This window comes from Rhinopithecus roxellana, chromosome 8 (genome assembly GCF_007565055.1).
Source record: "Rhinopithecus roxellana isolate Shanxi Qingling chromosome 8, ASM756505v1, whole genome shotgun sequence".
Lineage (NCBI taxonomy): Eukaryota > Metazoa > Chordata > Mammalia > Primates > Cercopithecidae > Rhinopithecus > Rhinopithecus roxellana.
Genome location: NC_044556.1, coordinates 33,852,115 through 33,876,424, shown reverse-complemented (window position 1 = coordinate 33,876,424; position 24,310 = coordinate 33,852,115). Strand labels below are relative to the sequence as shown.

Genomic DNA, 24,310 nt, shown 5'->3' with positions numbered 1-24,310 from the left:
AGAGTCCCGCCCCCTCTACCAGCCGCAGTAGAGCAAGGTAGAAGAGCCCACGCCACTGCGACTTCTAGGGGGTTGTCGGGGCCACAGTCCCCGGCGCCAGGGCCCCCCTCAGCGCTGCTCCTGGGCCGCCTCTGTGTCCTCCTTCCCAGGCTCAGGGGAGCGGCCGTGCAGCCGCGGAACCCAGACGCTGCCAGGAGGCCTGGGGCGCATCGCCTCTGGCGCAGCTGGCTGCTGCAGGAAACTTCTTCCTTGTCATCTGCTGAAAGGGGACTGGCACCGTCCCCAACTCCCATTGGGGAACACGACGCCCCTGTCCTCTACCAATCTCTACAACCAGGGCATGAACAGCTTCTCAGCGGCGACTCCCTCCTCACACAAGCAGGGCTGAGGACCGCAGGCCACAAGGTAGAGAACTAGCACTTCCCCAAGGCACAGGAGAAGCCAGGCTCAGTTTTTAGTAGGTGGGAGTTCTGGTTCAGCGACCCCGGTGAAATCAGGCGGGAAGAGCCAATCGATCCTCCCCACTCTGCCGGCCACTGTGATGCTCAGAAAATCACTTCCAGGTTAGTCTGGGTCAAGAACTAGGTCTCACTCTAGAGATGGCCTCCGCAGTGGAAGAGCTGACCAAGGGCTGTCTTTCTGTTGAATTCAGGATTCTGAACTCTCAGCCTCTGTTTTCTATCTGCAGAAATGAGCCAATCCCACTTCTCAAGGTTGCAATTGGATTCAATGAGGGGCTCCAGGCAGTGTAACACAGGCAACTGGCCATGGGACTGCCTGAGGTCAAGGTGGGCTCTGCCCTTTGCTAGCAATGCAAACTTGGGCAAGTTGCTTGACCTTGCTCAATGTCAATATCTTTACCTTACCGGTGAAAAGAAAAGGTGATGAAAATGACAGGCTCTATTACAGGGCTATGCCAAGGATCAAGGAGAGCCTCTGACAGAGTATTCCAAGGTTAATGAAAGATTAGAGGATGTACTAGTGTGATCCAGGCCCAAAGACAGCCCTGGAGTGTTACCATTATTGTGTTACTGCATGGGGAAGTCTGAGCATGGCTCTTGGCTTTAAGGGAGGTGTGACTCTTTCTACTATGACTTTAAGGGAGGCAGCGTGGTATGATGTGTCTGTGCGTGTGTGTGTGTGTTCCCACGCTGCACGCACACTGATATACTAGCAGTGGGGTGATGGTGGCTCTGGGTATGGTTCAGACTTTGCTGCTGCTTTTTTTTTTAAAGACAAAGTCTCACCTTGTCACCCAGGCTGGAGCGCAGTGATGGTGTGATCCTGGCTCACTGCAGCCTCAACCTCCCAGGCTTGACTTCCCTGACCTCCCAAGTCCCAAGTCGCTGGGACTAGAGGTGTAGGTCTATAATTTTTTTTACACCATGCCCAACTAATTTTTTTCTGAATTTTTTTGTAGAGACAGGGCCTTGCTATGTTGCTCATGCTAGTCTTGAACTCCTGGGCTCAAGCAATCCACCTGTCTCGGCCTTCCAGAGCACTGGGATCACAAGTGAGAGCTGCTGCACAGCCCAGACTTTACTTGTAGCTACTACATCTACTCCCTTTTTGGGCCTTTGTCGTCATCTCTGAAATGGTGAGTTGTACCTATTGTTTTCTAAGAGCCATTTTGGCTTTACCACACAAGAGTTTAACATTTTAAATGATATTTATAAAAGGATATGTGCATCCTCCCTTCACTTGGTCAAGACACTGCAAAGAGTGAATGTTTGGAGGGTAAAAGAAGGGACGGGGTTGTGAGGCCTGTGTGCCTATGTTCGGTTTTCTTTTTCTTTTTCTTTTTCTTTTTTTTTGAGATGGAGTCTTGCTCTGTCGCAGTGACACGATCTTGGCTCACCGCAACTTCTGTCCCTCAGGTTCACGCCATTCTCCTGCCTTAGCCTCCCGAGTAGCTGGGACTACAGGTGCCCACCACCACGCTTGGCTAATTTTTTGTATTTTTAGTAGAGACGGGGTTTCACCATGTTAGCCAGGATGGTCTAGATCTCCTGACCTCGTGATCCACCCACCTCGGCCTCCCAAAGTGCTGGGATTACAGGCGTGAGCCACCGTACCCGGCCTATGTGTGGTTTTCTGTTGAGGCTTCACCCTTTGCCCTCCTCCCTGAGATTCTTGGACCTTCTTCCCACAGCCCCTCCCACCAGCTCCCGTGCAACGCCACCCCAACTAGGGGCTGCCCTGCCTCCCTGCAGATGTTTCCAGTTTGCAGACAGCATGGAGTTCACGTTGGTCATTTGTTCCATTTGCTCAGAAACAACAGCTAGCATTATTGGGAGGAAATGGAGAGGGTGCCAACTCCGAGATAACACAAAAAGCCCTAGTCATGGGCACTAGGCGTGGGTGGAGTAGAGGGAGGGAGGGGGCATAGGCTGGACCATCTGCAGTGACCTAGAGTTCTGTTGGTCCTGCTGAAGTCATGGTCACTGAAGCAGTGTCGAACTTTCCTCTGGGAATGAGCAGGCCTGTTGACTTATCTTAGAGGGACAAGGACAGAATGAGATTTTATCTTGGAGGCCTAGGAGAGACTGGAGAGCCTGGCTCCCCTGCCCAGCCCTGAGGCTAAACTCCCAACTAGAATAAATTCTATTTCTTTACTTCTTTGAAAGCAGAAATGATTCCAGGGTTAATGAAAGATTAGAGGATGTTTTGTATTTCAGGTCAAGAGAAAATACAAATAAATGTAATGCAAACTAAATTACTGGCCTCATGTGCCTCCGTGTTTGCCCATGTACAGTTGTTTTGGCTGGAGTTGGCTATATAATCCCCACTTGTTGCTGTTATTCAGCAACCCTCACACCCTGCGCAGGAGGTGGCCCCTTTATAGTTGTGAGTAGTGCTGAGTGATCCGCGAGGCCTTCTAAAATGAATGACACTCAAGAAACAGAAACTGTGACTATTGCTCTGAATACTCTAGTTCTTGATATCTGGCCCTTAGAGGGCTTCACCTGCAGCAACTGTGGGGGCCTGGGTGGCTCTTGGGAGCTGGTGACCTGGAAGACTATGTGTCTGGAAGCTGTGAACTGTCAGACCTGGGGCAGCCTTTCCCTGGGGTTCACAAAGTCCACCCAGCAGGCCTGCTTATGCTGACAAACCACTGCTTCCTGGCAAGGATGAAGAAAGGAGAGGAAAATGGTACCGCCTCCCACAATCTCTTTTGGATACTTCCTATTTCTAAAGCTGGAGGTAGCATTGGGGCAGTTGGGACAGGGATAGAGCACCTCCAGAGAAAGACTGAGACGATCAGCCCTGCAGAAAGACAGGGTCTATGGAACACATCCTTGTAGCTTCCCAACAAGTCTGTATCTCACAGTTCAGTAGCCCACAGGGTGGTGGGTGTGGAATGACTTTCCTTTAATTCAACCTCCACCAAGCACCTTGTAAGTAGAAGTGGAGCACGGGTTGGGCACTGGAGTGGCTCTGATAGTGAAACATCAGCCCCCAACCCCACCCAGCTGTAGTACTCACATTCCTGGTAGCTGCCCGAGGTGGTGGTGCAGGGGACCAAGTGCTGTGCCAACTGCCGTGCCTGAGTTACTTCATCCAGTCCGCAGAGAGGTATCTTATTTATCAAAGGGGGAAATGAAGACACAGAGATTCAGCAGTTTGGCCAAGGTCATCCATTTAGAAACAGAGTTCAAAATAAGAGAGACGCAACATATTCAGAAACACATGGCTGGAGCCTGACAGTGATTTCTCCTCTGGAGCACGTTGGGTTGAGTGGAGTGGGGCGGGCCTGATGCCCAGTGAGGAGGCACTAGAGTACGTGCTATGCTGGACACACAGGTGGCTGTGTCTCACTGCAGCTGGACATCCATTAGGCACAGCTTGAGAGGGCCTGAACAGCACTGCTGACGGGGGTAATGTAACTGATTAGCACCCACTGTTCTACCCATTAGCATGGGTTGACAGGCCAACTGGCAAAAGGCAAGTACAGTGATGAAGAAGGAAGGGTCAGCTGTGTGCTTGATTGGAGGGCCCTAAGCTCTTTGGCCCAGGTTTCAGAAAATGGGGACAGAGTGACAAAGGAGCCAGTGAAGGGGGCTTGCTAGCAAAGGAAGCTGGCTGCTTTTCCAGTTTTGACCTTGAACTGGCCACTCTGGGCCTCCATCCCCTCTGGTGTTCCATCTCTCTCCAAATGTGTTGCGCCCTAAAAACCCCATCATGAACACAGTGATTTGGGGCAAAATCAGTGGTCAGTGATCAGGAGTAATGTGTCAGACTAAGCTGGTAACTAGGGCCAGAGGTGGTTCCAGGTCTGGCAGATAGAAGTGTGAACAAGACAAGCAAGGGGACAAACCAAAGACAAGTAAATGAACAAACGAGCTCTGACTGTGGAAGGTGCGGCATAGGAAATACACAGAGAGGATGGAGAGAGCGTGTGTGTGTGTGTGTGTGTGTGTGTGTGTGTGTGTGTAAAGGGCACCATTTGAGATAGATCACAGAGATGAAGGAATGAAATGGACTGTTATAGGTAAAAATGCTGAAATAGCAACTGTAATGTAAATGTTAGACATTCTCTCTGAAGGTTCCTTTAACTAGACCCAAAAAGGTCACATGGTGTTTTCTATCTGTACTGGTTTGTTATTGAAGGTAGAAGACGCAAAAATCTACTTTTTGTTTAGGGAGAGGTCTTCCAAATATCCCTTCTGATTCCTCATTGGACATAGAGAGGTATAGCCAGCATTCTTACAGGTAAGGAGAAGACAGACCTGAGAATAATACATAATACATTCAACTGGAATTTATTGCAGGTTTCTTATGTGTCAGGTGTATTTTAGGATCTTCATGCTTTGGGGAGAAGGGGAGTGGAAGGAAGATACAAAAATGAATAAGGCATCATTTCTTCATTTAAGGAGTTTGCCAGCTAGTGGGAGAAGCTGTCATGTAAATAAATAACTACAGAATTGTGTAGTAAGTGCTCCAAGAGAGGAATGTGTAAGCTGATGTGGGAGTGCAGAGGAAGAAGCCATCGACTCAGCTTGACAGTAACTTTAGTCCTTTGTGGAAATAGGTGGGGCTCACATCAATAAAAATACATTCTTCCTGGGGGAATCATAGCATTATGGTTTACCCAGCGCCATTCCTAAGGAAGCATTTCCTAAATATTGCCAGATGTGGGTGCCCATGAGTGCTGTATTAAAAGACTCACTTCAAATGAGGGGACATTTTCAGTCTCATCAGTTTTTTTCTCTTTTGCCAAAATTGATAATCTAAAATGTTATTTGGGCCACTTGTGGGAGAAAAAAATCCTCACCCCCAAATCATGGGGGTACTGACAATGATCCCTGCATGACAGACTGGACCGATCAACCTGCAATATGCCTGGAAACAAATGCGTACTCCTTCTAACATGAGTTCTATGGAGTTGTTTCTTATACCTTGCATACTGCCAAAAACGACGTGCAGCTCCTCATGAAAACAGGGCCTGACAGAATTACTAAAACACCGGTAGCCAAGGAATGATTTGGGGCACGCAGACATCCTAGAAAACCTAAGCCAAGTGTGATTACTGAGACTGAACATCGGCTCTGACACTCCTGGCTGCTCACACACAAATGAATGAGACAAAGCTCTGCCAGATGAACAAGGCAGTCTAATTTATTAAGAAAAATGACCTCTTTTCCAGGACTAAAACTCCTCAGAGAAATTTATCCTATGATACTTTATGTAAGAGACATAGCAACAGATAGTATCTTTGATCATGATGAAATGCCGAGACTTACTTCATAGGACAGTTTTTTAATATTAACCTTTCATAAAAAGCAGAGGGACTAAGGTCATCTGGGAAGGCATTTCAGCAGGGAACTAAAGTAAAACGGTTTTGCAATGTTGTCTGATCAGGGAGTAGACGCAGGAGTTGCGGGTAGGGAGTGTAGAGGAAGGGCCTGCTGGCTGCTCTCCATGGGCCTGGAATAAAACTCTTGGCTGAGCTTTGACAAGAGCTGGAGAGTAGACAATTGACATAGAATGCACAGCCTTCAATAGCTGGCCCAGCCTAGGAAGCAAGTCTTACCCATTAGGATACTGAAGAATGTCTGCCCAAAATGGCAATTTGGATTTTCGCATAATTGATATTGGACTGTTTTTGTGTGGCTCATTGAAAGAGTCAGAGCTTTGCAGCCAAGATAGACTTGGGTTCAGGCCCTAGCTCTGCCATTTGCTGCTGTGCTGCCCAGAGTGAGTCAATTCTCTCCTAGCCTTAGTTTTCTATCTGTGAAATGGATCTAATAATACTTGCCAGCAGGATTGATATAGAATTGTGAATGATGTGTGCAAAACACCTGGTGAAGTGCCTGGCACATGTGAATTGGCATTTTATCAATGGCAGCTCTTACAGTAATAATTATGAAAGGACCTTGTGCAGTAGGAGGGGAAGACACATGCCATCAAAATCAGGAGGTTGCTTATCTCCCACTGTGGCGGTAGGGTTTGCATGCAATTCTCTGAGAAGTTTTGTCCCATTTGATAGGTAGCAGGTTAAAAGAAGGAGACCAGGACATTGCCCTGCTGTAAACATTTGGGATCAGTAGTTGGTATATCCAGAACTCATTCCTACACCTCCCGGTGTTTAGATAAAGGGCATGAGAATCAACATCAGGATCCAAAGTCTTCCCGGGTGAAATCAAGGGATGAGGCCCTGCCACGGTGAATAACCCCTGACAGGGGTGGGGACACCTGGCCTGAGCACCCAGAAGCCTAGGGCTGTGACAAAGAGGAGGCTGGGTGGGCAAGAGACATGAGGGCGTTTGTAAAATTCTTGGCCGCTCTCCAGCAAAGGCTGGGAAAATTGACCAGTGCGACCTGCACTTACAGGAGGGGAAGGATAGGTCAGAGGTTCACAGGTGCCAAGGGAAGGATCAAAGACGTATGTGGCTAAAAATCCCACTGCAACCCCTTACTGGCAAATCCCTCCTGGTCTTCTCCATTCTCATCTTAAGCAAGGAGACCAGGAGCTGGGCTCCCATCCTGGTGCTGCTTTTGTTTTTGTTTGTTTGTTTGAGAGGGAGTCTTGCTCTCTTGCCCAGGCTGAAGTGCAGTGGTGTGATCTCACCTCACTGCAACCTCTGCCTCCCGGGTTCAAGCGATTCTCCTGCCTCAGCCTCCTGAGTAGCTGGGATTACAGGCGCACACCACCTAATTTTTGTATTTTTAATAGAGACGGGGTTTCACCATGTTGGCCACGCTGGTCTAGAACGCCTGACCTCGTGATCCGCCTGCCTCGGCCTCCCAAAGTGCTGAGATTACAGGCATGAGCCACCATGCCTGGCGGTGTATGATCCTGAGCAGATCACTCATTCCCCCGCCTCAGTTTCCTCCTCTGTGAGATGAGATTGGTGATACCTGTCTTGTGGGGTTGTTGAGTTAATTCAGTAAAGTTTACTGTGTGAGGAGCTTTGCACATGACAAAGCAAAACACAAATACTGTGTTTATTGGAACAGTCACAGGTTTGAAAGGCAAAGCTGCTTCTCAACCTTCTGGAGTCAGCAGGACTGAATTTGGTACTGCCCAGGAATATTCTATGGGATTGGATTGACTTTAGGCAGTTGGCTACCTATTCTTGTCCCCTTTGCTTTCCCTTAATTCTCACTTCTTTCATTTTCTGCACCATCTGAGGTTGCTGGTTAAGCAGTTTCAAAGGAGCGTTTCAAGTTCTTCCCGTTCTTTCTCAGCAGCAGCCTGGGTCCCGAATGACAGCAGGAACGTGCTGCCCTCTGGTGGCCACCGTTGAGCATAGCGCCTCAGCTGGGACGCAGGAGTCATTCTTTCAGACGCTTGAAGGTGATGCTACCGTGCTGAGACTCTGGCAGTTGAAACGCTTCCTCACTTTCTGAGTGCCTTGAATTCAGTTAGCTGAATCCTTCTCTTTCCCCCAGGGCCTGGAGACCTCCTGACACACTCGGTGTGGGTAGGGGGTCTGGTGGGTGAGGCTGAGCGCCCAGAGCATTTCCCCTTCGTTGGGCAGGATTTCCTGTTGCTCAGAGTGAAGGAACCTTGACCTCCTTTTCCAGGCCTCACCCTCCCTCCCACCAACACTGGCACGGAGTGAAATTCCAGGTACTCAGACTACAGCCTGTGAGTCTTGGGCTCCTTGGATTGGCCTCAGTGGCTGGGCCCTGGTTAGAAGGCCCCTGTGGAGAGCGGCTCCAGACCAGCCCCTGGGCGCGGGAAGGCCCAGCCTGCCCTAGGGCTTGATGGAGTGGCAGAACCGGAAGAGTGGTGGGGGAGGGGCCTAGGGAGCGGCACCTTCAGGGCTGACCCTGAACACTTGTCTTTTCTAAGCCTCTGCTGTCGGCTAGCAAACATGAAGCCCTATAAAAATATAAGGCTTTGGGGAAGTGGTGATGGGGCCAAGAGGAAGTGGGCAAGCTAATTTTGCGCAACTCTGCAGGCCGCCGTGGGGTGGGAGAGAGCCTTGGGCAGAAGCCCTACCTTTCGCCTGCCTGACATCCGGTCTCAGCTGCCCGGGGACCAGCTCTAGGGCTCCAGAGGCCTTTTCCCTGGGATCCTGCTAACACTGCATCTTGCTGTTTTCACAGGCTGGCAGCTAGGGTTTTCTAGGCTTTTCTGAGAAGCTGCAAAGGATCAGATGAATCATCTCTCCTGCCAACCTCTTAGATTGTTAAGCAGAACCCCAAGGGCAAGGTTGCAGCCTTGTGGTTGAGCTCTGCCCAGTTGCATCAGACCCAAGTGGGCCCCAGGCCAGGGCTTGGGACAGGTGAGGCCTTTCCCCTCCAGTCACTCTTCCTGTGATTTAAGCCAATGGTTTCTCCTAGATCTTTGCTTCCCTGATGGAGTTCAGGTTCTTTTAGTAGAATTTTAAAATTTATTTTTAAGTAAAAAAAATAGAGATGGGGTCTCACTATGTTGGCCAGGTTGGTCTTGAGCTCCTGGCCTCAAGCAATCCTCTCACCTCAGCCTCCCACAGTGCTAAGGTTACAGGCTGAGCCACCACACCCAGCCTCTTCTAGCAGAATTGAAAACAGCCATGGCCTTTCTTTTAGGTGGGAAATTCTCCTGAACCACAGTTAACCACAGTTAACATACATATATATATATATATATTTTTTTTTTTTTTTTTAAATAGAAAAAATTGCACCTTGATCCAATAAAAATGTTTTCCTTTCTGGCCCAGAGCTCACCTTGGGGCCCCAACCTTACCAGCGGTCTGCTCATGCAGTCATCTGTCTGGTCCTGCCATCTCTTCCTAGCTCAGAGCAGTTGCCAGATCTACATTATACTTGCGCTTTGTGGCCATAGTCTTGGTGGCTACTTTCTTTTTTTAGATCTGAGAATACTGATCTCTACTGATTTTGATAGCATGGCAACATCAAACCCAGGGACTCCTTGTACTTTTGAAATGTTTGTGTAATTTATTTGCTCATTTACTTACTGAGGGCTGCCATTCAGAACCTGGGCTCCGAAGCAGAAGCCTAGATTTGAATGCTGGCTTTGCCACTGCCTAGCTTACAACTTTGGGCAAGTTATTTAACCCCACTGAGCCTCAAGTTGCTCAGCATAATGGTAGTATCTATTTCATTCAAGAGCATTGAATGAGTCTGTGAATGTAAGCTGCTTAACACTGAGTAGTTGGTGTGATGGAGAGCACTTAAGAGTCCTCGCTGATTTATTGTTTCCTTATATACCCAATGCCTAGTTTATGCCACCTGATTCACTGAAGTGCTTTCCTATTCATTCATCAAAAATGTACTGAGCACCTATGATCTGCCAGGCATCATAGTAGGGGCGAGAAATGCAGAAATGGAAAGTGGTGGTCCCTGCCCTCTAGGAACTCACAGGCTAAGTGGGGAAGTCATATACACACAGCACAGTGCTGTCCCAGAGGAGAAGTGAAGACTGGGAAGTTTTCTTCAAGGTCCTGTTGGGGAACAGTCTTGAAGGAAAAGTATTTGTTTTCTAGGTGGACTTGGGGCAGAAGGGCCCTGCAAACCAGGCAAAGAGTGTGTGCACAGGGGAAAGGAAGTGAAAGAGAATGACTCTGAGCCACGAATTGCTCAGCATAGTGGAGCCAATGGTGTCTGTGCGGACTCAGGTGACAGGAGACTGCAGAGACTGGGAGACCCATCAGAAGGGTGTAAGCCACTCTAAAGAGTCTGGACTTGATCCTGAGGCAATGCACAGACTAAATGGTTTAGAAGTGGCAGGAGTCATCCTGGGTGTTGAGCTCTGGCATGGTTCCTCTGTTTGCCTGAGGCGCGGAGTAGGAGGCTGCAGCATCTCCTACTTGAGATGTGATGAGGTGCATGACCAAGAATGGCTGTGTGCCATGGGCTGTGGGTGCAGCGGTAGGAATGGGCAAATGAGGTGGTCTTCTGTCCCAGCCTCTCTGTCCTCTTTCCCAGATTGCCCTTTGGTTTTCAATTTAGGGCCGGGTTCCAGGTCAAAATGTTAAGTGACTGTGAAAGTCCTTCCTCTCTGTTCTCAAATCACCCCCAGCCCCAACCCCAGCAGTGATGGACCTTGTCTATTCAGAGAACATGAAGGAAGGGCTTCCCTTGTTCACAGAAAAGAAACCCCCATGGTATGTGCAGAAAATTCTGAGGGTAGAATTCCCAGGTGAGCAGAGATGGCCAGGTTGGTGACCCTAAGTGTGTCTCCTGCCTTTCTTCTCTCTAGTGGGTTATTCTTTCATGTGTTATCTTGCCTACAGCATGCTGTGTTTGGACACAAACCCCTTTCCTTGGTTTCTCTGACCCAGCTGAGATGGACTGATTACAAAAGAACTCACCTATATACTGGAGTAGGGGAGGGAGGGTTTTTTGCAGTGTTTAACCAAGGTTCAAAGAGTGCTATATAGTGAGAAAGGTTTTTTTGTTTTTTGTTTTTTGGTAGCATGCAGCCTCTTAGAAATTTCTCTCAGTAACTTCCTTCTCTGAAGCACAGGTAAAGAAAGCAATTACAGTAGAAACATTTGTCAGAGGATGCATTGGAGGCTGATGAAGCTTTTCAAGTTCCAGCAGTGCAGGGATGTGGGCAGAACTGATGTTGGAAAATACTAGAATGATGGAAATTCAGTTGGAGAGGACTGCCCTTTTTAATGTCTGGGGAGTTTGCTCAGGGAGAAATGACAAGTCTGGCAGAGACGAGTATGGGATTTGGTAAGACTTGGATCAACTTGGGATACAGCGGTGGTGGTAGGGAGCGGAATCAATGAATGATGCCAAAGCAGAGGAACTCATAAGAGGACCCTGATGGGCCCCAGGCAGAGGCCTGTCCATTATGCCCCACTCCGAAGTGTTTGTTAGTAAACACCAGAACACCATTGTTGTTACTGCTGAATTTTGTTTTGGGCTGTACATATTTAGATGCTTAAGGTAAAAATGATAAAGCTCTCAAGCTATTGTGTGGACTTCGGTCCAAGTGTTCCTTCTTGTTGCCTCTCTAACATGCCTGGTTAAAATAATCCCTTTGGGTGGTGCTGAGAAGCACCTGAACCAGATGGCCTCCCCAAATAACAATGGTGTGCAAGTGTCTCGTTCCCAGAAGTTGGTGACTAGGTAAGCAGCTTCAGGGAGAGGGGGCTGATTCCCAGGCAGTTGCCTGTTCCTGCGGGGATGGGGCTGAGGCTTAGGGAGTGTGGGCAGGAGCACATGCCATTTGATTCTGTTGCATTCGTTCTTTTCCCTTCCTTCTGTATGTCTGGTCATTCCGCTCCTCTGTCGTTCCTCACATAGGGTTGGACATTGGCCGGCTGCCAGTGTCCAGATTTTGCTGGGGTCTGAGGTGAGAAACAGAGGTGGAGGCTAAGCAGGTGTGATGCTTCGCAGAGGTGCTGAGATTTTGCCCTTCTGACCAGGGAATCTTTGCCTATCCCTTTGACCAAGGATCTTTGCTGCAAAGGCTGGGTATCAGCTGTGCTCAGTGAAGCAAGAACTTAGCAGGAATAGTTCCGGTTAAGGTTAGGAGGCTGCCACCAAAGTCTCTTTTGTTCCTCTTCCCCTGTTTGCCTGCTTGTCATGAGATCTTCTTGCTAAGCTGGCAGAAAGATTGCATAGTCAGTGCTTCCAGCTCCTCTCCCACCTGATCCTGCACTGTCATCTGGTCCCTGAATGAATGAATTCTGATACCCAATCTTGTCTTGAGCCTTCTCTGTACCACTCGTGACTCCTCCTCTGCTCTTTCCATCTTTCTGCTGAGAGTTCCTGGCTCTGTACTTCCTCTTGGCCCATCTCACTTCCTGAAACACCCCTGAAGAGGGTTGCTTATCTCGATGGAACTCAAAAACCCAAAAAGCTGCAGGCAGAGGCCTTGAGGGCATAGGTTTGGGGAACTAAGAGCAGCAGCACTTTCAGATTCAGTCCATATAGAACTGTCCTCCAGGGTTCTGGGAATCTGAGGATGTGCAGCACGTAAAGGGGTTGGAAGAGATCCACCTGTGATGAGCCCTTTCTAAGAGATCACCCCACCAGAAAAGAATAGGAATGAACGAGTTGGGAGTTTTAGACTGTGACTGCACATGGACCTCTGGGAAGACGTCTGGAGAGAGCTAGGCCCACTGGCCCTACAGACGGATCTTGCTGGCTCACCTGTCCCTGTGGAGGTTCCCCTGGGAAGGCAAGATGCCCAACAACAGCACTGCTCTGTCATTGACCGATGTTACCTACATCACCATGGAGATTTTCATTGGACTCTGCGCCATAGTGGGCAACGTGCTGGTCATCTGGGTGGTCAAGCTGAACCCCAGCCTGCAGACCACCACCTTCTATTTCATTGTCTCTCTAGCCCTGGCTGACATTGCTGTTGGGGTGCTGGTCATGCCTTTGGCTGTTGTCGTCAGTCTGGGCATCACAATCCACTTCTACAGCTGCCTTTTTATGACCTGCCTACTGCTGATCTTTACCCACGCCTCCATCATGTCCTTGCTGGCCATCGCTGTGGACCGATACTTGCGGGTCAAGCTTACCATCAGGTAGCCTGCAGGGTGGGGTGGGCAGCAATTGAGGCATCCGGGAGATGAGACTACAAAGCCCAGAGCCCAGACTTTTTGAGTAAAATATGAATCCAAATTGGCCCTTGATGTTGAAAGAGGGCAGTAAGTGTCTTTTTGTGATATGGTCTGTGAGGGGGTTAGCAACAATGAGCTGGGATTCAGGAGCTAGAATCAGAGGAATGCTCCAGTCCTCTCCCCACTGATAGGGGTGGGTGCTCAATCCCTCCAGCTATAATTACTAACCCTTGGCTAGAAATGATGAAATCTTGATGCATCTTTAATTAGTAAAAAATTCTCTTCAGTTTTAGAAATGATAAAAGCCTACTAAGATAAGACGTATTATTTTAGGAGAAGCAGGCAGATAAGAATAAGAGGAGATAAACCGATGGTTCTATTGTTTTGCAAATGTAGGTTATTATTTTATCTTTGCTTCCTATTCTGTGCCCACTTCAATGTTGAGAAAGGGATTCTTGGAATATATATATATATATATATATATATATATATATTTCTATGTATATATATTTATTATATTAAATATATGTATCCTGTATGTGTGTGTGTGTGTATATATATATATATATATTTTTTTTTTTTCCTCCTCCTCCTCCTGAGATGTGAGAGCTTTTTTCCTAAAAATATTTTTCATTACATGTGACTATATGAAGAGAACGGACTGCCAAATGGAGAAATCTACTTCCCTGGGCGACCTAAATTGCACTGGTCTCGTGTTTCTCTTCACTTCTCTGGAGGAAAGAGCAGAGTGAGGGAGCTACAAACAAGCTTTAGATGTAGATAGTCTGGATTCAAATCCCAGATGTGAGATCTGATCTTGAACAAGTTGTTTAACTTTGTCTCCTTTGGTTTCCACTCTGTATCACGGTGGTTACGATGCTCGGAACTCAGACTTACCTTTTTTTTAGTTTTAGCCCCACCACTTCCAACTGTAGAAGTTACTTGTTTGTGTTTCACTTTTAATCTATAACATGGGGATAATTGCACTATCCTCATAAGATGGAATGCTTTAGTATATGTAAAGCTCTTAGAAACATACCAGTCACACAGTCTGTGCTCAATAAATGGTGGCTGTCATTACTATTATTTTCACAATTGCCATCAGTAAAATGGAGGTTATAATAAAACATCTCCTGTTTGTTGTGAGATGTAATTGAGATAAAAATCTACTGATACTTAACTATATTTGTTTCCTTTTTGTGGTCTGTACAGGCTGTTGTCCGGAAGGACAGTTTAAGGAGAAATGAGGACTCTTACTGGATGAGTCTTTTCAGGTCTCTGAAGCACTTCAACACAATTTTGTAACTTCATTGATTCATTTAACTCAAATACCAAGTATGGATGCCCATGCAGATAGAGAAGCAGGAGCAGGCACAGGTAGAGGGGAAGTGTTGGGGAGGCATAGTATAATTTATGAGAATCTGCACAACAGCCAAACAGAACAGTGCCAAGAGCAGCAGGCAAGCTTACTTTGAGAATATCATTTCTCACCAGGCAGACAATCCTCAGAGACATAGATGAATCTTAGCTCCCAGGAATCGAATAATTCTTGGGCTTACGCCTTATTGGGAACAGAAGGAGTAAACTGAGTTTAAGGGGGACTTAAACTGCTGAATTCACCTGTGGATGTTTTTGAGTTAAAAAAAGAAAGAAAGAAAGAAAAAGGTAACTGTTGTATAGCTCTCAGGAAGTGGAGCCCTGAGTGGGGCACGTAAGCACTTGACTGTAGGCAACATCTTCCTTATCCATTCGAGAGTGTTCTTCTTTAGAAAAGTCCCCATAGAAGTTTCCTGGATTTTTCTCCAATCGTTGTCTGCACATCTTGTCTTCATATTCAGTGGAGTTTAGCTGAAATCACCATAGAATATCAATGCTGCCCTTCCTTAGCAGAAGATTGGAGAATTAAGAGAGTGTATGCCTTATCTCACTTCTCTCTCTCTCCTTTACCAGCTCCATCTCCCCTACCCTTTAGCAATTCCTGCTGTGGACTCACTGGCTCTCTTCATTCACACAGATACAAGAGGATCACAACTCACAGAAGAATATGGCTGGCCCTGGGCCTTTGCTGGCTGGTGTCATTCCTGGTGGGACTGACCCCCATGTTTGGCTGGAACATGAAACTGACCTCAGAGTACCACAGAAATGTCACCTTCCTTTCATGCCAATTCCTTTCTGTCATAAAAATGGACTACATGGTATACTTCAGCTTCTTCACCTGGATTTTCATCCCCCTGGTTGTCATGTGCACCATCTATCTTGACATCTTTTACATCATCCGGAACAAACTCAGTCAGAACTTCTCTAACTCCAAAGAGACAGGTGCATTTTATGGACGGGAGTTCAAGACAGCTAAGTCCTTGTTTCTGGTTCTTCTCTTGTTTGCTCTGTCATGGCTGCCTTTATCCATCATCAACTGCATCATCTACTTTAATGGTGAGGTACCACAGCTTGTGCTGTACGTGGGCATCCTGCTGTCCCATGCCAATTCCATGATGAACCCTATCGTCTACGCCTATAAAATAAAGAAGTTCAAGGAAACCTACCTTTTGATCCTCAAAGCCTGTGTGGTCTGCCATCCCTCTGATTCTTTGGACACAAGCATTGAGAAGAATTCTGAGTAGTTATCCATCAGAGATGACTCTCTGTCTCACTGACCTTCAGATTCACCATCAACAAACACTTAAGGGCCTGTATGCCTGGGCCAAGGGATTTTTACATCCTTGATTACTTCCACCGAGGTGGGAGCATCTCTGGTGTTCCCCAGTTTTATCTCCCCCACTCCACTACTCTCTTCCTCCACTTCATTTTCTCTTGTCCTTCTTCTCTATTCAGTATTTTGGAGGCCTGACTTGAGGACAACGTATTATTGATACTATTGTCTGTTTTCCTTCTTCCCAAATAGAAGAATAAGTCATGGAGCCTGAAGGGTGCCTAGTTGATTTACTGACCAAAGGCTCTAGTTGGGCTGAACATGTGTGTGGTGGTGACTCAGTTCCATGTCATTGTAGAATTGAGCAGAGAACCTGCTCTCGGAGGATGCCTAGGAGATATTGGGAACAGAAGGAATGAACTGAGTTTAAGGGGGACTTAAACTGCTGAATTCACCTGTGGATGTTTTTGAGTAAATAAAAGATAATAGCTAACTGTCATGTAGCTCTTTGCTGGGGTAACTTGGAGCTTAAAGACCCAGCTGGCTGTCTTTGGCACTCAACCTGCTTGCTACCTGGAGCCATGTGGTAGCATACACACCTTCTTACTCTTAGCCCCAGAGCACCCTGATCCTTATTCCTGGGTTCATCAGAGCATTTGTCAACTTTATGAACCATTCATCTATTGTGAGAGAAAGAATCCTATTCATTTCCCCTGGTGTTTCATTCTCATAGGAGTAGTGGGGGTAGGGCAAAAAGAGACAATGGATAGCTATGATTTGTTGAGCCCTTTTCTTTTCTTTCTTTCTTTCTTTTTTTTTTTTTTTAGACAAGGTCTCACTCTGTCACCCAGGCTGGAGCATAGCGACTCGATTACAGATCATTGCAGCCTCAACATCCCTGGTTCAAGGGATCCTCCCACCTTAGCCTCCCAAGTGTCTGGGACCAGGTGCATACCATCAAGCCCAGCTAATTTTTTAATTATTTTTTTTTGTAAAGACAGGATCTCTTTATGTTGCTCAGGCTGGTCTCGAACTCCTGGCCTCAAATGATCCTCCTGCCTTGGCCTCCCAAAGTGTTGGGATTACAGGTGTGAACCACTGCACCTGGCCTGTGGAGCACTCTCTATGCACTAAGTACTTTGCATGCATTACCTCCTTTGATCCTGACAATCTGTGAGGTAGGTACCACTATAGTGATCATCTCCATTTTGCAGAAGAAAAAACTGAGGCACAGAGAAGTTAAGTAACTTGTCCATAGTTTCATGATTAACAAATAATAGAGCCAGAATTTAAGCTTAACCCTGCCTTGCAGAACTCAAGTTTCTTGCCACCGATTCTCAGACATAAAGAGGAACTTGTAACATTAAAGCCCAAACTTTCAAGCTCATCTTACGTACGATTAACAGATAGGTACAAACTACAGCTTTGTACACCACTTGAGGACTTCCAGAGTTTTGCCTTAGCTACTATTGCTGATCTCTAATTAATCAGGATACTAGACAGGATAGAGTGCCAGTCACATCTTCTGAGCATTGAATGTGGTTCTAGAGATTCAAGGTGTCATCTCTGGTTTGATCTATCCAAATTTGCTGCTGTGAACTCTCACTTTCAAGACAATATTTTAGCTAGACAAGAGCAATAAGATGGAGATTTCAATTAAACAACATCAAAGTGGGTAAGCGTATCTGAAAATGAAATTAATTCTTAGTCAGTCCTGAAGGTTTATCCTGAACCTAATTTTAGCCCAGAGCCTGATAACCAAATTTATCTTAATGTTTCATTTCAGCAAAGGAGCCTTGCTTCTCCTCCTGCCAGCCCAGGAATCAATAATTCTAGGTGTTTCCCCTCTAATTTGTGGTATTTAAAAGCACTTCCAGGATGAGGCCCTAGGTTTATTCTAGGGGTTCGGGAGTCTCAGGCACACTGTTCACCTTGGAACAACTTTTGCCCCATTGGAGAAATGAGAGGAAGGGTGCTGCAGCCCTCAGTCTCCTGGTAATCCCCACACCATGCTTCTTAATTTACAAACAGCTTCTAACGTAGATACACTACGTTGTACACTACGTTGCCATAGAAACACTTAACACTGCCCTGCTTTTTAAAACTTGATTTAAATGGACCACTTCCCTCAAGACAAAACAGCATTCTGTCCTGAGTCATTTGGTATCCTTAGCTCCTGGGTTTCAGAACTGCTTTTACTTTTTTCTTTTCTTCCCTCTTCCTCTTCCTCCTCTCTGTCTCTCTCTCTCTCTCTTTTTTTCTTTTTCTGATTGCCACTGCTTAGCAAGTCCACTGATAGCTTGCTGGGAGTTGTTTTTTTATTTTTGTCTAACGGGAATCTTCTGACTTAAGGTGTTCCATAAGCCCAGGAGTCCTTACAGTGAAAATAAATGTCTTTCAAAGTAAACTCAAAAAAGATGAATGAAGAATCACGGTGAGGAGCTTGGTTAGAAGTGACAAGATCCACTCTGGTTTCAGGTTTAGAGATTAGTGTCACAGAAATCTCCCAGGAGCCCCTCTTCTGGCTTGCTCTCTTTCAGCTAAATGGTAAAGGATGACTGCAGACTTTTATTCTAAAGGAATAAGATGAAAAAGGCCACCCAGACAAAACTGAGGTTTGCTTCCTCCCTTTCCTCCATATGAATAAGCTGGAACTAGGGTGGATGTTGAGTAACTGGGTTTATTTGCTTTATTTTTAAAATCAAGTCAACTGGTGAAAAAAGTAGAGACCCACCTAATGAGAAGAAGCAAAGGCTATTTATTCTGAGCTTGCTATAGCAAGGGGGTCAGCTGTAGTCACCTGCATTTTGGCAGAGACTCAAAGGTAGGCAGAAGAGTTGGAAACATTTATAGTAGCATAAAAACACAAACTAAGGCACATTCAAATTTTAATGAGTTTGTTTGAGCATTCAATGATTCATGAATTGGGTAGCACCAGACTGCAAGTGGTTCAGGGCTCCCTCAAAGGGGGCGAGAGAGGAAGCTTTCATGAGATATTTGTGAAAGTAAGACAAAGAAAATATGTTTTATTGGTTAAAGTGGAAAGTCCCTAGTTCAAGGTTAGCTTGGTGTTTTCTGATTGGTTAAGCTTAAGTTTTGTTTTACTGTTTGCACTGAGTTGGGTTTCAGTTTGTTATGTCGGAATCCAAGGCGCCAGAGCCATCTTCGACTAATGGCTGTTCAATCAATTTTTTTCATCAGTGAAAAAAGGGAAAGGCTTTAGGTGTGCCTTGATTGGAGGCTGTTGGCATGGTGAAGCTGTAGGCAGGGTAACTAGAAGTGGGACAGCCTATTTGATTAACTGGGGGCACATATTTGGCTTTCTTGGTTGATCCTAAGTTGAAACTGGGGACAAAAATTAGGGGAGTTTTTCAGTTACTAATTAAGTCCTGGGTATTTTTTAATGTCTCTTTTAAAAAAATTTTAATTTTTTTTATGTTTTAAACTTTTGTTTTAGGTTCAGGGATACCTGTGCAGGTTTGTTATATAGGTAACTTCATAGGTTTGTTGTATAGATTATTTCATCACCCTGGTTCTAAGCCTAGTACCCAACAATTATTTTTTCTGCTCTTCTACCTTCTCTCATCCTCCACTCTCAAGTAAGCCCCTGTGTCTATTGTTTCCCTCTTTGTCTCCATGTTTTATCATTATCCAGCTCCCACTTATAAGGGAGGACATGCAATATTTGTTTTTTTGTTACTGCATTAGTTTACTAAGGATAATGGCCTCCAGCTCCATCTATGTTCCTGCAAAGGACATGATCTTGTTCTTTTTCATGGTTGCATAGTAGTCCATGGTGTATATGTACCACTTTTTTTTAAATCCAGCCTGCCATTGATGAGCATTTATGTTGATTCCATGTCTTTGCTATTGTGAACATACACATGTATGTGTCATTATGATAGAACAATTTATATTTCTTTGGGTATATACCCAGTATTGGGATTGTTGGGTTGAATAATAGTTCTGTTTTTAGCTCTTTGAGGAAATGCCATACAGCTTTTCACAAATTAGTTATACATGAATTGAACTAATTTTATTTAGTAATTGGTTCAATTAGTATACCAGCTGAACTAATTTACACTCCCACCAACAGCATATCTAAGTGTTCTCTTTTCTCTGCAACTTCACCAGCATCTGTTATTTTTTGACGTTTTCATAATAGCCATTCTGACTGGTGTGAGATGGTATCTCATTTTGGTTTTGATTTGCATTTCTCTAATGATCAGTGATATTAAACTTTTTTTCACATGCTTCTTGGCCACATGTATGTCTTCTTTTGAAAAGTGTTCATGTCCTTTGTCTACTTTTTAATGGGCTGTTTGTTTTTTTCTTGTAAATTTGTTTAATTTCCTTATAGATGCTGGATATTAGACCTTTGTCAGATGAATAGTTTGCAAATACTTTTCCCATAATTTATTTTGCTGTGCAGAGAAGCTCTTCAGTTTAATTGGATCCCATTTGTCAATTTTTGCTTTTGTTGTGGTTGCTTTTGGCCATTTCATCATGAAATCTTTGCCCATTCCTATGTCCAGAATGGTATTGGCTAGTTTGCCTTCCAGGGTTTTTATAGTTTTGGGTTTTACATTTAAATCTTTAATCCATCTGAGTTGATTTTTGAATATGGTGTAAGGAAGGGATCTAGTTTTAATCTTCTGCATATGACTAGCCAGTTATCCCAGCACCATTTATTGAATAGGAAATCTTTTCCCCACTGCTTGTTTTGTCAGTTTTGTCAGGGATCAGATGGTTGTAGACGTGTAGCTTTATTTCTGGGTTCTCCATTCTATTCCATTCATCTATGTGTCTGTTTTTGTACCAGTACCGTGCTGTTTTGGTTACTGTAGTCCTGTAGTATAGTTTGAAGTTGAGTAATGTCATATCCTCCAGCTTGGTTCTTTTTGCTTAGGTTTGCCTTAGTTATTTGGGTTCTTTTTTGATTCCATATTAATTTTTAAGTAATCTTTTCTAGTTCTGTGAAGAACGTCATTGGTAGTTTGATAGGAATCACATTGAATCTGTAAATTGCTTTGGACAATATGACCATTTTAATGATATTGATTCTTCCTATCTATGAGCATGGTATGTTTTTCTGTGTCTTGTAATTTTCATTGTAGAGATCTTTCACCTCCCTGGTAAGCTGTATTCCTAGGTATTTTATCCTTTTGTGGCAATTGTGAATGGGATTGCATTCCTGATTTGGCTCTCGGCCTGGCTGTTCCTGGTTTATAGGAATGCTAGTGATTTGTATACACTGATTTTGTATTCTGAACCTTTGCTGAAGTTGTTTATCAGCTGAAGGAGCTTTTGGGCTGAGACTATGGGGTTTTCTTGATATAGAATCATGTCATCCACAAACATGGGTAGTTTGACTTCTTTTCCAATTTAGATGCCCTTTATTTATGTCTCTTGCCTGACTGCTTTGAGTCCTGGCCATTTTGGGTTGATTGTTAAAGGGGCTATTGTTTGGCTTTCTGGCTTAAGATAGCAATCTGACTTCCTGTTACTCTGACTTACAGCAGGCTGGCTTACTATTTATTGATTAGCAGTTGGTTTCCTGAGCAGGTTGCTGCAGGTTGCAGGTCAGGATTCTATTTTCATATATAGTCTGGCCATAGTCCACTTGTATATTCAGTTTCTTTTTTTTTTTTGAGACGGAGTCTCACTCTGTCACCCAGGCTGGAGTGCAGTGGCTGGATCTCAGCTCACTGCAAGCTCCGCCTCCCGGGTTTACACCATTCTCCTGCCTCAGCCTCCTGAGTAGCTGGGACTACAGGCGCCCGCCACCGCGCCCGGCTAGTTTTTTGTATTTTTTAGTAGAGACGGGGTTTCACCGGGTTAGCCAGGATGGTCTCGATCTCCTGACCTCGTGATCCGCCCGTCTCGGCCTCCCAAAGTGCTGGGATTACAGGCTTGAGCCACCGCGCCCGGCCTGTATATTCAGTTTCTTTTAACCAAATGCACATTTTCTAGAGAAACTCTGCTCTTAGCTACTGTAGCCAAGTATGATGGGAATAAGAAAACTTGGGCTGCATCTTGCTCCAGCTACTCAGATGACAGATGTCTGTAAAGATCCTTTGTAAAGTCTAATATGCTCTACAATTTTACAGTATTATCACTATTGGGAAAGCAGCACAATATTTGTTTTCCTCCCAGATTTACCACCAAATCGCAGTGGCTCTACTAGCTGTGTGAATGTGGGCAAGCTGCTTAAACTTCTGAGCCTCAATTTTCTTCATTCGTAAGATCAGGTTAATAATACCTGTGTCGAAGTTGTTTTTGTTTTTTGATTTTTACTTTTTCTTATGGAAAACTTCAAACATACAAAAGTGGAGTGACTATGTCTTAGTCTGTTTGTGTTGCTGTAAGAGAATACCTGAGGGCAGGTTATTTATGAAGGAAAGAGGTTTATTTGGCTCACAGTTCTACAGGCTGTATAAGAAGCATGGTGCTGGGACCTGTTTGGCTTCTGGTGTGGGCCTCATGCTGCTTCCACCCATGGTGGAAGGCAAAGAGGAGCCAGCATACAGAGATCACATGGTGAAAGCAAGGGAAGCAGGGTGCGGGGAGGTGCCAGACACTTTGAAACAATCAGCTCTCATGGGAACTAATAGATTGAGAATTCACTCATTACCGTGATGACAATGACAGCACCAAGACATTCATGAGGGATCCGCCCCATGACCTAAATACTTCCCACTAGACCCCACCTCCAACATAGGGGATCAAATTTCAGTGTGAGGTTTGGAGGGTCAAATATGCAAACTATAGCAGACTAGAAGAAGGACCCCTTATTTATCTATTATCCTGTTTAGTAATTATCAAATTACGGCCAATCTTGTTTCATTTGTGCCTGTATCCACTTACCCTGCTTGACTATCTTGAAATTTTAGATATTAAGTTATTTCATCTATAAACTTTTCAGTTTGGATTTCTAAAAGATGTTTTAAAAAGTATTTGGTTTATTCTTATTGCCTATTTACCCTCCTATTTATACATCTAAATAGAATGAAAGTTAATTCTATGGAATTAATACACCAAGTAATATTCCGAATACTAGTAGACACATTATTCATTCTCTGTAACTCTAGCACTTTCATTTACTTTAAAGATACTTTTTCATGTCTTGGGCATTTTGCTGATATCTGTGCACAATCCATTTCTCTTTTTGCTGCTTTCTTTGGTTTCATGTTGCCATCTCTGAGCAATGCTGAGTGTATTTGTTTTGCATGAAGTATTGTCAGAGATAAAGACTGCCTCTTAAAAATATAACCACAATATTTGTATTAATTATTCATTGCTGTGCAACAAATTATACCCAAAACTTAGAGGCTTCAAACAGCAATCCTTTATCATCTCTTATGGTTTCTATGGGTCAGGAATTCAGGGGGCATGGTTGGGTGGTTAATACATGGTGTCTCATGAGTGTGCTAGGTCTGCAGTTTTCTGAAGGTTTGACAGTGGCTGGAGGATCCACTTCTGAGATGACTCTCACATGTCTGGTGAATTGGTTTTTCCATACGGGCCCCTCTATAGCCTGCTTCAGAGTTCTCACAGCATGGTGGCTGACTTTCCCAAGAGGGAGCAGCATGAGAGACTAGGGTGGAAGTTGCACGCCTTTTATGACCTAGCCTCTGAAATCACGTGCCATCACTTCTGCTATATTTTATTGATCACACAGGCCAATCCTGATTCAGTGTGGGAGGGGACTACATAAGGGCATGAATTCCAGGAGCCATCGTGAAGGTTGGCTATGGCAATGCCATTATCACATCTCAAAAAATAAACTGAAGAATTATATCCTAATAGTATCGCTGTCCATATATTCTAAATTGTTTGCTTCAATCAGGATCCAAGTAAGTTCCACATATTATAATTTGTCAATATGTCTCTTAAGTCCCTTTTGATCCATAGATTCTCCTTTCCTTCCTTCCTTTTTTATTTATGTAATTTATTTGTGAAACTCATGGAGGTTTTTGATGAGGAGCAACTGAGGTGATGTAGATAAAAACCTACCATGATGCAGGCTTGCTGCTGGCCCACATGCTGACTTCACATTAATTAGAGACAGGCCCCCCTTCCTCCAGAGAGGACATTATTACATAACCTGAACAATCTATGTATGACCCTTGATGGGACGTGCTGGCTCTGGGATGTGATAAGTAGCACCCAGCTTAACTTCACCTGAGAGGTGATTCAATAATTCAAACTTTTAAAGCCAGTGGTCAGAGCACAAGAGTCCCATTAGAAGCAGGAGAAGCTGCTGCTGCTGCAAAGACGAATCTTCTTGCTTTGTCCCAGCTCTTCTCAGGAAAGCTTTCAGGAAGTCTGAAGACGGCAACCCAACTGTGGCCATCCAAACACCCACACTTCCACCTGCTCACATGTTCCAGGTCCCAGGCATGCAGGCTACTGACAGCTGGTATGCTCCACCTCTGGCTGTACTCCCCAGATGAGCCTGCAGTGTCCACTTGGGAGCTGGGTTAGTTAGGAATCTGATTACTAGGATTCCTTCCAACTTATAAGAAATTGGGCTTCCAAGAGTGGTAGACAGACAAAAGTGGCCTCTGATGATACCAGGACCATTGGCAGCAGGACAGGGCACAGTAGAGCATATACAAATGGGTACCAGTGATGGTTGTCTGCGTGTGCTTTTCTGAGTGTGGGCCAGAGC

General features: G+C 45.1%; 1 protein-coding gene across 6 annotated transcripts in view; it reads left to right on the top strand.

The window, feature by feature from the left end:
* The first annotated feature begins 279 nt into the window (after positions 1 to 279).
* Positions 280 to 24,310, top strand: part of LOC104658933 (adenosine receptor A3) — a 37,965-nt gene continuing 13,934 nt past the window's right edge. Inside the window, exons 1-3 of one of the 6 annotated variants that reach the window (XM_030934966.1) lie at positions 7,877 to 8,077; positions 8,560 to 8,738; positions 15,001 to 16,129. In XM_030934966.1, the coding sequence (XP_030790826.1) occupies positions 15,086 to 15,607 (522 nt within the window). In that variant the 5' untranslated portion in view covers positions 7,877 to 8,077; positions 8,560 to 8,738; positions 15,001 to 15,085 and the 3' untranslated portion in view covers positions 15,608 to 16,129. Of the gene's footprint in view, positions 564 to 7,876; positions 8,078 to 8,559; positions 8,739 to 11,841; positions 12,951 to 14,936; positions 16,130 to 24,310 lie in introns of those variants that run through there. The other 5 variants (XM_030934968.1, XM_030934967.1, XM_010359080.2 and 2 more) reach the window with 5 other exon arrangements.